We start from the raw sequence: 14981 nt of genomic DNA on the forward strand, positions 1-14981 counted from the left end.
CCCAAAGAACACCGTCCCACTGTCAAGCATGGAGGTGGAAATGTTATGTTTTGGGGGTGTTTCTCTGCTAAGGGCACAGGACTACTTCACCGCATCAATGGGAGAATGGATGGGGCCATGTACCGTACAATTCTGAGTGACAACCTCCTTCCCTCCGCCAGGGCCTTAAAAATGGGTCGTGGCTGGGTCTTCCAGCACGACAATGACCCAAAACATACAGCCAAGGCAACAAGGAGTGGCTCAGGAAGAAGCACATTAGGGTCATGGAGTGGCCTAGCCAGTCACCAGACCTTAATCCCATTGAAAACTTATGGAGGGAGCTGAAGCTGCGAGTTGCCAAGCGACAGCCCAGAACTCTTAATGATTTAGAGATGATCTGCAAAGAGGAGTGGACCAAAATTCCTCCTGACATGTGTGCAAACCTCATCATCAACTACAGAAGACGTCTGACCGCTGTGCTTGCCAACAAGGGTTTTGCCACCAAGTATTAGGTCTTGTTTGCCAGAGGGATTAAATACTTATTTCCCTCTGCAGAATGCAAATAAATTCATATACTTTCCACAATGTGATTTCCGGATTTAATTTGTGATGTGCTATCTCTCACTGTTACCAATAACCTACCCTTCAATTATGGGCTGCTCATGTCTTTGTCAGTGGGCAAACTTACAAAATCAGCAAGGGATCAAATACTTATTTCCCCCACTGTATGCCCCTAACTCAGGTCAGGGAGAGTTCTTTACCCGGATACATAAGGAACTCTTCCAGTTTCAGAAAGGGGGGATGATCTTGGGTGGAGATTTTAATACCAGTATGACATCAATGGATCATTCAAAGGGGCTGGTCGATAAGTCCTCGGCCCACTGTGCACAGTTAAAATCACTTGTCTCCAACCTAGATTTAGTGGATGTCTGGAGGCTTAGGCATCCGGGCCAGCGATCGTATACCTTTTTTTCTCATTCCCAGAATACCTATACAAGTATTGACATGGTGTGGTGCAGCCGCCAATTATGGGACCAAGTGGCTGAGTCACATGTTGGGTCCATTTCCGCATCAGACCATGCCCCAGTGGAGCTTGAGCTTAAGGGCCTGACAGAGGGAAGGCGCCAAGTTTTTTGGAGATTAAATGAACTAATTCTGGGGGATGGTAGGGTGCGGGAGGATATACGCCAGGTCATTCAGGATTACATGCTTATGAACGATACTGGTGAGGTTCAGGATGGTACATTGTGGGATGCCCTGAAGGCTGTGGTGAGGGGTCATCTCATTAAGTGGGGAGCACGGAAAAAGAGGCAACGAGAGCAGAGGGAATTGGATTTACGGGCACGACTAGTGAAGCTGGAATGCCGTCACCAGGAGGGAGGTTCTGGGATAGTCCTGAGAGAGTTAAGACAGTGCAGGGCGGAATTAGAGAAATTGCAGATAGAACGCGTGGAGTTTTTACGTACGATACTACAACAAAAATTTTATGAATTTGGGAATAAATCTGGACGGATGCTGGCTAATCTCTTGAGGCATAGACAAAGGAGCCACACAATAACAAAAATTAAAGGGGCAGGAGACAAGATGTACTATGGAGATGGAGAAATTAGAGATCAGTTTGAAAAATTTTATCAGGTCTTATACCGTAGTGAGAGGGGGGCAGAGGGTGGAGAAATCAGGAAGAGTTTAGGGGAGTTGCACCTCCCAAGGCTGTCCAGTTTGGAACGCAAACAATTAGAGGCCCCATTCCATCTTGAGGAGATTCAACGGGTGATTAAGGGTCTCCAAGGAGGGAAGGCGCCCGGCCTGGACGGATATTCTGCCAGGTTCTATAAGACTTTTGTTGGGGAGGTGGGGCCCATGTTGCTGAGGGTGGGGAATGCGTGCTTTGCTGGTCAATCGTTGCCAGGGAGCTATCATGACGCAGGGATCTCCCTGCTTTTGAAACCAGGAAGGGACCCGGCGGTGTGTGGCTCCTATCGCCCCATCTCACTGATAAACCTAGATGTTAAGATCTTATCCAAGGTACTTGCTGATAGGTTAGGAAAGGTTTTGCCTACGCTGATTCACACTGATCAATCGGGGTTTGTCATGGGGCGGCAGGTGGCGGATAACATCAGACGCACCTTACATGTTATGTGGGTAGCCCAACAGAGGGGGATCCCAGTGGCTTTTTTGAGTACGGACGCAGATAAAGCGTTCGACAGGGTGGAATGGCCCTATTTATGGGAAGTGCTGGAACATCTGGGGTTTGGTCAGGGGCTGATAGGGTGGCTACAGCGGTTATATGAGCAGCCAGTGGCTAGAATTAAAGTCAATGGGGGGTATACACCAGCCTTCCAGATTGAACGGGGAACTAGACAAGGGTGCCCGCTGTCACCACTGCTATTTGCACTCTCGATTGAGCCTTTGGCTCAGAGGGTGCGGGAATCAGTTGACATTCCAGGAATTATGATATGTGGTTCTGAACACAAATTGGCTTTATTTGCTGATGATGTGCTATTCTTTGTAAATAATCCGGGGTTGAATCTCCCTATATTGTTGGCAGAGTTGGAAGAGTTCAGTAGGCTTTCCGGTTTTAAGATAAACTATGACAAATCTGAAATGATTGGGGTGTCCATAGCACAACATAGGATGGAAGAGCTCGCACGTAATTTTCCTTTTAGATTGCGGAGGGATAATATTAAATATTTAGGAGTTAAAATACCTGTTCAGATCCCTCAGCTATACCAGCTAAATTACATACCGTTATTCCACCAAATACGTAAGGATATGGAGGGTTGGATGGGTAAGTGGGTGTCCTGGTGGGGAAGGATAGCATCAATTAGGATGAATGTATTGCCTAGACTTTTGTTCCTGTTTCAGACATTGCCGGTAGCGGTCCCTGGGAGGGAGTTGAGGATCCTACAACAAGCAATATTGAAGTTTATTTGAGGGGGCAGAGCTCCGAGGCTCAGTAGGAAGCTGCTTTGGCGGTCGACAGAGTTGGGTGGGAGAGGGGTACCGAACCTTGAGTGGTATTATTGGGCAGCACAACTGAAACTTATATCCACGTGGGGTCAGGAGAAATGGTCAGTGGTAGCATACATGGATCAGGAGATGGTGCAGCAGCATGGCCTGCAGTCAGTAATATGGGCATCTTCGACTTACCCCACTATTGGCAGGCTCACTACCAATCTGTTTGTTGGGCATTTGTTGACACTATGGGGTTCCCTTAGGACACGCTTTTGGAAAACTAGAAATACATCTACATACGCTTATATTCGGGGGGAACCTACATTTAGGGTGGGGTTGGGAAATCCGGTAGCAAAGAGGTGGGCTGAGAGGGGCTTATTGAGGTTTCGAGATTTATTAGAAGATGGGAAAATGAGATTGTTTACAGAGCTCAAGGAAGATTATGGGGTTTTGGATAGGGATAGATTCTTTTATTTACAGGTCCAACATTACATTCATACACAAGGATGGTTACGAAAGGATCCAGAGGATCATGAAGACTTAGAGAACTTGTGGGGCTCTCTGGGAACAATGAAGGGAGTTATATCTAAGTTGTATAAATTTATAAGGGGTAGGAGTTTTGAGAAATGCTTGTATATGACTAGATGGGAAAGGGATTTGCAGAAGGAATTAACAGTACATGAGTGGAAGGCCATTATTTTGGAAGTTAACAAAGCATCGACATGTGTGTTGCTGAAAGAAAATGCCTTCAAGGTACTCTCGAGATGGTATTTTACCCCACATAGGCTGCATGTGATGTTTCCAGGGGCCTCACAGTATTGTTGGAGATTTTTAACGGAGGTGGGAACCTTTTTACATATTTGGTGGTCCTGTGGGAAATTACAAGTGTATTGGCAAACTATTACTGCAAAGATAACTGCCCACACAGGCAAGAACTTTTTGTGTGAGCCTCAATGGTGCCTGTTGGGCTTAGGGAACAGACGAGGAGCCAAATGGCAAAGACGTTTGAAGAGGATGTGCCTGACAGCTGCAAAGAGTGTCATTGCTCGGTTTTGGAAACAGCAGGAGGCACCAACAGAGCAAGACTGGCTTCTAAAACTGTCCCTAATTGAGGAGATGGAGAAACTAACTGACAAAAGGTTAGGAAATTATAATATGAATGATGAACTCTGGACACACATAAGAGCCATGACCCAAGTGAGTTAGCAATAGGTGTGGGAGGGGAGAGGGGAGGGAGGGTAAGGGGGGGTGGGGGAAGGGTGGGGGGGGGGGGAGAAATAACAAATTAAAGTTTGTATCTGTTCCTTTGCAGATTTATAGTTGCTTAATAAGAGAGAATGCTTAGAATGAGAGATGTATAGCACTGTATACTATTGAGGAAATATTCAAATGTCTGCTTTGAATTGTGGAAGTAATGTTTATTCTGTTGTTTATTAATAAAAAATATTGAAACAAACAAAAAAAAAATGCAGATAACACAATCCTTACCTAGTGAGATCAGGGTCTCAAAATTCTCCTTCATCACCTCCCTGTAAAGCTCCTTCTGGCCTTCATCCAAATACTCCCACTGCTCCTGGGAGAAATAGACAGTGATATCCTCAAATGACACTGGCTCCTGAAACACAAACCAGAAGCAAACTCGGTGACATGTGGAGGAGCTCAGAATGCATTAGAGTTCTGCTGACTTTATTCTCCTAATATCAAACATATAAATGGCGAGTGTCGTACTCACTCACAAATGCACAGTAGAGACCCTCTCTACCCCGCGTCAATACGTGATGATGGGGGCGGAACAGAGAGGGTCTCTACTGCGCATTTGCGAGGGACGAAATCACCGTCGCTAACACTCCCCCCACCCGGAGTCGCCGCCGCCACCCACCCTCCACCTGGCCGGGCCCTCGCTCCACTATTGAAACAGCGAGGGAACGCAGCACACAGCTGTGCTCTGCTGAGCTGCCGTCCTTCCTTCTTCTTCTGTGCCTGTGTCCCGCCCTCGACGACGTTACATCACATGAGGGCAGGACTCAGGCAGAGAAGAAGAAGGAAGGCCGACGGCAGCTCAGCAGAGCACAGCTGTGTGCTGCGTTCCCTCGCTGTTTCAATAGCGGAGCGAGGGCCCGGCCGGGTGGAGGGGTGGCGGCGACTCGGGGGGGGGGCGAGCTCGGCGGCAGGGGGGCCTTGCAGCGGCGACGGGAAGGGGCTTTCAACTCCCCCCTTTCCTATACTAGCCCGTTTTTACGGGCTCAACGGCTAGTTATACCATGGAAAAAAGGAATCCAGGACCCCTCTTCCTCAGAAACTGCTCTAGACTACGTTTCCTTTATGTACTCCAAGGTTTGCAAGTTTAACGATGAGCTTAGGTGCCCACACTTATATCAGCTCTATGGGTGGCATCAGTTGTAATGCCTCATCACATATGCGCATATCTACCTTGTTAAACTAGTATTCGATGAAGGAAATCAGGTGCCTGTATTCCTTTATAGAATAGGTGAACAGTTATAGAATTACCCTCTTAGGGGGTAGTTCTCAGAAGGTTGCCTAAAGTTAAGGGACCCTTTTACTAAGGTGCACCCAAAAGTGGACTGCGCAGGTGTAGGTGCGTGTTTTGGAAACACGCTGGTCCATTTCTTGAGCGCGCCTGGAAAAAAGGGATTTTTTTAACGTACTGGAAAATGGACGTGTGGCAAAATGAAAACCAGCATGCGTCCATTTTCAGCCTCAGACTGATGGTCCGGAAAATCTGCCTGAGAATAGAGACCCCCGGTTCCGGGTTGAAAATTATTATGATTAATGTAACAATTAAATCAGGGGAGACAAAAAGCTTGCAGCTAGATGATTCTGCTTATAACAACTGCTGAATAATAATTTACTGGACATTGAGCTAATGTTGAAATAACTTGAGATAGATCCTAGACATAACACATATTTCTAAGCTAGCAGAATGATAAAGAATTAGGCCGTGTCCATGATCCCATTGCTTTTGGGAAATCATAGCATTGTCAGCATTAAGTGACTTGACGTGAATTAGAAAGATAAAATATAGGTCAGCTTAATACTAATATGCTGGATGGACAACTGCTGACATATTCTGATATTACAACAAATTTTCCATGATTCCGCTGAACTTTCATAAGAAAGGTAATGATTAGCAAATAATGTTTTCCATATGATGCTGATAACATGTGATTCCTGAATCTAATGATGATGATGTGGCTTTGATTGCTTAACAATAAAAAGAAATGGGAAAGGGAAGGGAAATGGGACTTGATATACCGCCTTTCTGAGGTTTTTGCAACTACATTCAAAGCGGTTTACATACATTCAGGTACTTATTTTGTGCCAGGGGCAATGGAGGGTTAAGTGACTTGCCCAGAGTCACAAGGAGCTGCAGTGGGAATTGAACCCAGTTCCCCCGGATCAAAGTCCACTGCACTAACCATTAGGCTACTCCTCCATTCATTCCACCAATAAGAGCCAACCTCATCAGTGATGTCACAATGGCTTGATTGCCCGCTACTTGGCTCACTTCTGATATTGTGATGTCATAAGGTAAAGGGAAATGGGACTTGATCTACCACCTTTCTGAGGTTTTTGCAACTACATTCAAAGCGGTTTACATATATTCAGGTACTTATTTTGTACCAGGGGCAATAGAGGGTTAAGTGACTTGCCCAGAGTCACAAGGAGCTGCAGTGGGAATCAAACCCAGTTCCCCAGAATCAGAGTCCACTGCACTAACCTCTAGGCTACTCCTCCACTAGCAACATTCCATGTAGAAGCCTGCCCTTGCAGATCAGCAATGCGGCCATGAAGGCTTCTGTTTCTGTGAGTCTGACATCCTGCCAGACTCACAGAAACAGAAGCCTGCACGGCACGTTGCTAATCTGCAAGGGCAGGCTTCTACATGGAATGTTGCTAGTGGAATAGCAACATTCCATGTAGAATCTCAAATAGTAGCAACATTCCAGAATCTCAAATAGTAGCAACAGCAACATTCCATGTTGAATCTCACATAGGGAAATGGGACTTGATATACCGCCTTTCTGAGGTTTTTTTGCAACTACATTCAAAGCGGTTTACATATATTCAGGTACTTATTTTGTACCAGGGGCAATAGAGGGTTAAGTGACTTGCCCAGAGTCACAAGGAGCTGCAGTGGGAATTGAACTCAGTTCTCCAGGATCAAAGTCCACTAACCACTAGGCTACTCCTCCACTTGGGCGATTCAAGAGACTCAGGAGTTTGCTCCGCATTGGCCTTTGCTTTTATTTTTAGATATATATATTTTGTGTATGTGCTTTAGTTCAATTTCACTTGACCTCTTCAGGGGAATCTAGGGTAAAGAACTGATAGGTTCCTTGGTGGGGGAGGGCAGATAAAGATCAGCCTAACCCACCACGCTTTCAAGACCTTACCTCTCCCCATTGACTTAGTGGTAAGGTCTCACGTGCTAACTGGGTGGTAAGCGTCCAGCGCACGCCAACTGCCGATTACCGTTGGGTAAGCGCCCCGTGGTAGAAAATAGAAAATATTTTCTACCGCATGTTTTGGGCGCGCGCCAAAAAGGGAATTACCATCTGGGACACGTGGTAGCTGGCCGGTAGTGCCAATTTGACGTGCGTTGAATGTGCGCCTTTGTAAAATGGGCCCTTAGTGCCTAAGGTGTGGCTGCAAAGCACCAATTCTGTAACAGCAAATGCTGATATTTTCCCTTATAGAATACTAGTAAAAAAGGCCCGTTTCTGACACAAATGAAACGGGCGCTAGCAAGGTTTTCTTCGGCTCCCCTGCAGCCACCCATGTCCAGCGACCTTCCTCTCTCCCCTGCCCCCCCTCCAGCCACCCATGTCCAGTGACCCTCCTCTCCCCTTGCAGCCACCCATGTCCAGCGAACCTCCTCTCTTCCCTGACTCCCCTCCTGCCACCCATGTCCAGTGACCCTCCTCTCTCCCCTGCCCCCTCTGCAGCCACCCATGTCCAGCAACCCCCTGCCCCCCCTGCAGCCACCCATGTCCGGCGACCCTCCTCGCTCCCCTGCCCCCCCCCAGCCACCCATGTCCAGCGACCCTCCTCTCCGCCTGCGCCCATGTCCAGCGACCCTCCTCTCTCCCCTGCCCCCCCTCCAGCCACCCATGTCCAGTGACCCTCCTCTCCCCCTGCAGCCACCCATGTCCAGCGAACCTCCTCTCTTCCCTGACTCCCCTCCTGCCACCCATGTCCAGTGACCCTCCTCTCTCCCCTGCCCCCTCTGCAGCCACCCATGTCCAGCAACCCCCTGCCCCCCTGCAGCCACCCATGTCCGGCGACCCTCCTCTCCGCCTGCACCCACTGCAGCCACCCATGTCCAGCGAACCTCCTCTCTTCCCTGCCCCCCCCCCCTGCCACCCATGTCCAGCGACCCTCCTCTCTCCCCTGCCCCCCTCCATCCACTCATGTCCAGCGACCCCCTCCCCCCTGCAACCACCTATGTCCAGCGACCCTCCTCTCCCCCTGCAGTCACCCATGTCCAGCGACCCTCCTCTCCCCCTGCACCCACTGCAGCCACCCATGTCCAGCGACCCTCCTCTCTCCCCTGCCCCCCTCCTGCCACCCATGTCCAGCGACCCTCCTCTCTCCCCTGCCCCCCTCCAGCCACCCATGTCCAGTGACCCTCCTCTCTCCCTTGCCCCCCTCCAGCCACCCATGTCCAGCGACCCTCCTCTGGACATGGATCAGCTCTGAGGCTTGTTTTTTTTTCCCCCGGGTTCTGACGTTGACATCATAATGGCTACGGTGATGTCAGCCTGATCTACGGAGCCTAGCAGACCAACTCGGAATGAGCCACGGTCCCAGGCATGTCAGAACGTTGGAGGTGAGAATTATTATATAGGATGTAGGCATTTGCTCACCAAACTTGAGGCCCGAGCTCTTACACTAACTCAATGGCCGCTGCAAATGTGCTTGCCTAAGTGTCGGCAGCTGGACATGTTAACCCCGGGATCCTATATAGCACAACTTAAGTTGCGTGCGCAAATCCATTAACCCCGGGATCCTATATAGTGCAACTTAAGTTGCGCGCCCAAATCCAGTCATATTCTGGACTTGTGCGTGCAACTTATTTACGTAACAAGCCCGCCAGTGCTGATAACTGCCTCTTAACAAGGAATGATTGAAGCTAATTGGCATTAATTAGACTTTACGAGCAGAACCAAGCGTATTCTATAATGTGATGCGTGTAAATTTCCTGGACCCTCTTTCTTGGAAAAACAAAAGTAGGCAGGCATGGAAATGGTTCAAAGAAACATGGCATGACAAATGGCTAGAGCTAGACTGAAACATTATGTTCACTATTACTTACCCTGTTTTTAAAACCAGAAGCCTTTCACAAGCTAAAAGAAGCCTGAAAGCAAAACTCACTGGGCAGTACACAGCACAGCTTCTTCTAATTAATAACCTGATATCGTTGGATTGGGGGGGGGGGGGGGGATATAATTAGGACAGCAACAGGAAAGAGTACTTCAGGTGTGCCTGAAAGGGAAAATCATTTCTCTGCTGTGAGCTCTAAAACCAAGGGGGTCCTTTTACTAAGGTGCAACGAAAAGTGGCCTGCGCTGGTGTACACACGCATGTATTGGACGTGCGCAGGTTCATTTTTCAGCACACCTGCAATAAAGGCCTTCTTTTTTTTTTGCCGAAAATGGACGTGTGTCAAAATGAAAATTGGCGTGTGTCCATTTTGGGCCTGAGACCTTACCGCCACCCTTACCGCATTAACCGGACTGTAATCGTCAGTGCGTGTACAATGCCGATTACTGCCCGGTTAGCACCACGTGCCAGACATTTTGCGGCGCGCGTAAAAAAATGAAATTACCCGCCCAGACCACATGGTAGCCAGGTGATAGTTACGAATTGGCGTGCGTTGGCGCCTACTCGGCTTAGTAAAAGGGCCCCCATGTGCAGTGTTAGTCTGGCAGCAAATGTCCATGGGGAAGATGTGTATTGCAATCAAGAGCTTGCTGACAGCGTGGGGAGAGCTTTCCGCAGTGAAAACATCAGGGGCACTGGAATCAATTCAAAAGCAGTCTAAAAGTAAACTGGTAATTAAAGAGCTAGCAGTCAAAACAAACAGAAGTGCGGGTGAATCTAATGCATGTGAAGGTAGTAATAGGAGGATCCGGGGTGACGTCTGAGCGAGGGAGGAGTAAGGTTACCATATTTGTGGACACAAAAAAATAAAAATGGTAAAAGAAATATTTAATCGTAGTAAATGTGGAAATGGCTTTTAACAAACACAATTCAAACAGTGACTGACTTACAGTACAGCAGTAGACATTAATCTACTTTTCAAAAACTTCCAGATTTGGGGTTTGAGTCTGAGCCCAAGTGTACTTATCAGAAGAGCAGATACCCCTCGACAGCTTCGGCTGGCTTCTGAGTATGTGTGAAAGTCTTTGCTTAAAGTTGTGCTGCACCCACAAAATTCCTCTGACAGATTCAACAGGGAAACAGGGAGGAGGTCAGCAATGTCTTTCTCTCTTTAGCACCCCCGTAGGCACATCAAAGAAAAAGAGGATATTTCCCTCAAAATTAAAAAACCAAACAAACACTTGGAGGACATATCTGAAGAAGTCCGAAAGAGGGCATATGGTAAGCCTAGGGAGGAGGGATGGGAATGGAGTAGTGTCAGGGAAACAGGAGAGAGGAAGAAAGGAAGGAAAGTGGAGGAGTAGCCTAGTGGTTAGAGCACCAGTCCTAACATCCAGAGGTGGCCGGTTCAAATCCCACTGCTACAGTGCTACTCCTTGTGATCTTGGGCAAGTCACTTAACCCTCTATTGCCTCAGGTACAAAATTAGGTTGTGAGTCCTCCAGGGACAGAGAAATACCCAGTGTACCTGAATGTAACTCACCTTGAGCTACTACTGAAAAAGGTGTGAGCAAAATCCAAATAAATAATAATAAATAAATAATTCTAAAAGAGATCACAGGAAGTAGAAACTGAGAGTGCCATTGAACAGTATCAGGTTAATTTCTGCTTGTGTATCAGAGGCTGCCTGGCACTGCATCCCCTGCTGCCCACCTGCTGCCAGTCTCCTACCTGCTCAGCACAAAGCCCTGCAGCCATTCTCCTGCCCTTTTCCACAGCACCATTTCCAGCCCTGTGAAGGGAGGGGAACCAGGAAGATGAACTTTCTTTTTCGTCTGCTTGCTCCATGCACCATGTGTGTATCAGAGGTTGCATGACATTGCCTGGCACTGCATCCCCTGTTCCCCACCTCCTGCCAGTCTCCTACCTGCTCAGCACAAAGCCCTGCAGCCATTCTCCTGCCCTTCTCCACAGCACCATTTCCAGCCCCTGTGAAGGGAGGGGAACCAGGAAGAAGAACTTTCTTTTTCGTCTGCTTGCTCCATGCACCATGTCTGTATCAGAGGTTGCATGACATTGCCTGGCACTGCATCCCCTGCTGCCCACCTCCTGCCAGTCTCCTACCTGCTGAGCACAAAGCCCTGCAGCCATTCTCCTGCCCTTCTCCACAGCACCATTTCCTGCCCCTGTGAAGGGAGGGGAACCAGGAAGAAGAACTTTCTTTTTCGTCTGCTTGCTCCATGCACCATGTGTGTATCAGAGGTTGCATGACATTGCCTGGCACTGCATCCCCTGCTGCCCACCTCCTGCCAGTCTCCTACCTGCTGAGCACAAAGCCCTGCAGCCATTCTCCTGCCCTTCTCCATAGCACCATTTCCAGCCCTGTGAAGGGAGGGGAACCAGGAAGAAGAACTTTCTTTTATGTGTATCAGAGGTTGCATGACATTGCCTGGCACTGCATCCCCTGCTGCCCACCTCCTGCCAGTCTCCTACCTGCCTGCTGAGCACAAAGCACAAAGCCATTCTCCTGCCCTTCTCCACAGCACCATTTCCAGCCCCTGTGAAGGGAGGGGAACCAGGAAGAAGAACTTTCTTTTTCGTCTGCTTGCTCCATGCACCATGTGTGTATCAGAGGTTGCATGACATTGCCTGGCACTGCATCCCCTGCTGCCCACCTCCTGCCAGTCTCCTACCTGCTCAGCACAAAGCCCTGCAGCCATTCTCCTGCCCTTCTCCACTGCACGACTTCCAGCCCTGGCTCCCTCTTTGCTGGTTCAGTGCAGGCGCTGCTCAGTTTCTCTCCAGTCCTAATGGCTTCAGACAGCACAGAGAAAGGGGAGGGAACAAGACAGGGAAGTCACTCTGGGGACAGATCAGAGAGAAGCAGGAAAGATTAAGGAGGGAGGTTGGGGGACAGCTGCCTCTGACTGCTGCCGTCTACTGGACCCTCCCAACACTGGAGGAGATGATCCTGTACACACTATCCTAAACTCAATCCAAGAATCTGTATTACAGGATAGTTCGTACACGTGTCACCAAAGTGCTGCATTACATGAGAAGTAAAGCCAGTTTCTCGTTGCTCACAGTGACAGGAATAAGAACTGCAGACTGGATCTTGGACTTTAGAGGAACATGGAGGTGGCAGTGCAGAGAGCAAGAAAAATTTACAGGAAGAGGAGTTGCTTACCTTTAATGGGGATACACCCAGGGCCGTGCCAACACGGTAAGCGAGGTAAGCACGGTAGGAGGGCGCCGTCCTCTGGGGGGCACCCCGCCGCGCCATGCTTACCTCACCCTCTCCCATGTCCCAACTGCCCGCCCTCTTCTCCCCCCCCCAACAAGATCCCTTTTAAATTTACCTCCGGCAGCGAATGAAGGCGCAGCGTCCGTGAAGGAGGTGGCGCTGCCGACGTCTCTACTAGTCTTCCCTTCGCTCAATGTTCCGCCTTCTTCTGACGTCAAGGGAATGACGTCAGAAGAAGGCAGGACATAGAGCGAAGGGAAGACTAGAGACGTCGGGAGCGCCGCCTCCTTCACTGACGCTGCGCCTTCGTTCGCTGCCTGAGGTAAATTTAAAAGGGATCTTGTTGGGGGGGAGAGAAGAGGGCGGGCAGTTGGGACATGGCCCAGGGAGCGGGAGGGCAGCGATCACCTTCACGGGGGAAGGGGGGCGCAACTGTTCGTCTGCAGGGGGGGCGCCAACTGATCATCTGCAGGGGGGCGCCACAGACCCTTGGCACGGCCCTGGATACACCATAGACAGCAGCGGAATGCAGTTGCACTGGCTAGTGACGTCTTTCTTTTGAACCTGTGTGCAAAGCTGTCCTCTACCTCAAATGAGCCTTTGCCTTTATTTATATTCCACTTTCCTGGGCAATCTCCTCCTAAATAACTTGGGGGGGAATAATCGAACGGTGCCGGTGAAATAGATTGCCGGCGATCTATTTAGGCGGCGCCGCAAACAGCTGGCCGAACCGTATTATCGAAAAAGATGGCCGGCCATCTTTTCTTTCGATAATACGGTTTGGCCCGGCCAAATGCCAGAGTTCACCGAGTTTGAGATGGCCAGTTTTGTTTTTCAGCAATAATGGGAAAAAATGCCAGTGATCTCAAACCCGGCGAAATCCAAGGCATTTGGTCGTGGGAGGAGCCAGCATTTGTAGTGCACTGGCCCCCTGACATGCCAGGACACCAACCGGGCACCCTAGGGGGCACTTCTAAAAATTAAAAAAATATATATAAATAGCTCCCAGGTGCATAGCTCCCTTACCTTGGGTGCTGAGCCCCCCAAATCCCCCCAAAACCCGCTCCCCACAACTCTGCACCACTACCATAGCCCTTATGGGTGAAGGGGGGCACCTACATGTGGGTACAGTGGGTTTTGGGGGGGGGTTGGAGGGCTCAACACTTACCACCACAAGTGTAACAGGTAGGGGGGATGGGCCTGGGTCCGCCTGCCTGAAGTCCACTACAACCAACAAAAACTGGTCCAGGGACCTGCATACTGCTGTCAGGGAGCTGGGTATGACATTTGAGGCTGGCATACAGGCTGGCAAAAAAGGTTTTTATGTTTATTTTTTTAGTATGGGAGGGGGTTGGTGACCACTGGGGGAGTACAGGGAGGTCACCCCCATTCCCTCCGGTGGTCATCTGGTGAGTTGGGGCACCTTTTTGAGGCTTGGTCATGAAAATAAAAGGACCAATTAAAACCGGTGAAATACTGATTAACGCCACTTTTGTTTTCTATTATGCGCTGAAGCCGGCCATCTGGTAGCCACGCCCATGCCCACCCATGTCCCGCCTTCACTACGCTGCTGACACGCCCCCTTGAACTTTTGCTGGCTCAGCGACGGGAAAGCAACGATGGTGTCAAAAAAGTAGCTTTCGATTATACCGATTTCGCCGCTTTTGAGAGATCGCCAGCCATCTCCCGATTAATGTTGGAAGATGGCTGGCGATCACTTTTGAAAATAAGCCCGTTAGAGGCCTTTTTTAAAAGGCATGTAAGGTGCTATGTGCATGCAGCATATGCCTAAACGAGACTACCGCCATGCCACCGTGCCCCCTGGTGGTAATGTTAGATTTGGCGCGTGCCCATAACGCCTGGATGATTCATGGGCCCTTTTACTAAGCCGCACTGGCGCCTAAACGCTCCCAATGTGCGCCAATTCAGAACTACCGCTCCAGCTACCGCATGGCCCGGGCAGTAATTTCATTTTGTACGTGTGCCCACTATGTGCAGCAGAAAATATATTTTATTTTCCAGTGCGCAGCGCTAACCAGGCAGTAATCGGCATTGTACGCGTGCTGATGATTGCTACCCGGTTAATGAGTGAGACCTTACCGTGCAGTGAATGGGTGGCAGTAAGGTCTGAGGCCCAAAGTGGATGCATGCCAATTTTATTTTGCCGCATGTCCATTTTTGGCAAAAAAGGGCCTTTTTTGCAGTTGCGCTGAAAAATGAACCTGTGCACGCCCAATACATGTGTCTACACCAGCGCAGGCCACATTTCAGAGCACCTTAGTAAAAGAACTCCATATTTATTTCCTCCCACGTGCATTGTTTCCGGTGGTAATCGGCAGTTGGCATGCGCCGAACGGTCACTGCGTGTAGCGCACAAGCCCTTACCACTAGATCAGTGGGTGGCATTAAGGGCTCAGACCGGTTTTGGATGCGCTCCGGTTTCAGTTTTACCGCATGC

At 49.3% G+C, this 14981-nt stretch overlaps 1 protein-coding gene across 1 annotated transcript in view; it reads right to left on the reverse strand.

Annotated features, from left to right (window-relative positions):
* LOC115459354 (zinc finger protein 282-like) overlaps positions 1–11627 on the reverse strand; it is a 54722-nt gene extending 43095 nt beyond the window's left edge. The window contains exons 1-2 of the mRNA XM_030189192.1: positions 11601–11627; positions 4423–4549 (exon numbers count right to left, since the gene is read on the reverse strand). Coding sequence (XP_030045052.1) covers positions 4423–4549; positions 11601–11627 — 154 coding nt within the window. The remainder of the gene's footprint in view (positions 1–4422; positions 4550–11600) is intronic.
* Positions 11628–14981: the final 3354 nt, after the last annotated feature.

The sequence above is a fragment of the Microcaecilia unicolor genome, unplaced genomic scaffold, assembly GCF_901765095.1.
Source record: "Microcaecilia unicolor unplaced genomic scaffold, aMicUni1.1, whole genome shotgun sequence".
In the NCBI taxonomy this organism is placed as follows: domain Eukaryota; kingdom Metazoa; phylum Chordata; class Amphibia; order Gymnophiona; family Siphonopidae; genus Microcaecilia; species Microcaecilia unicolor.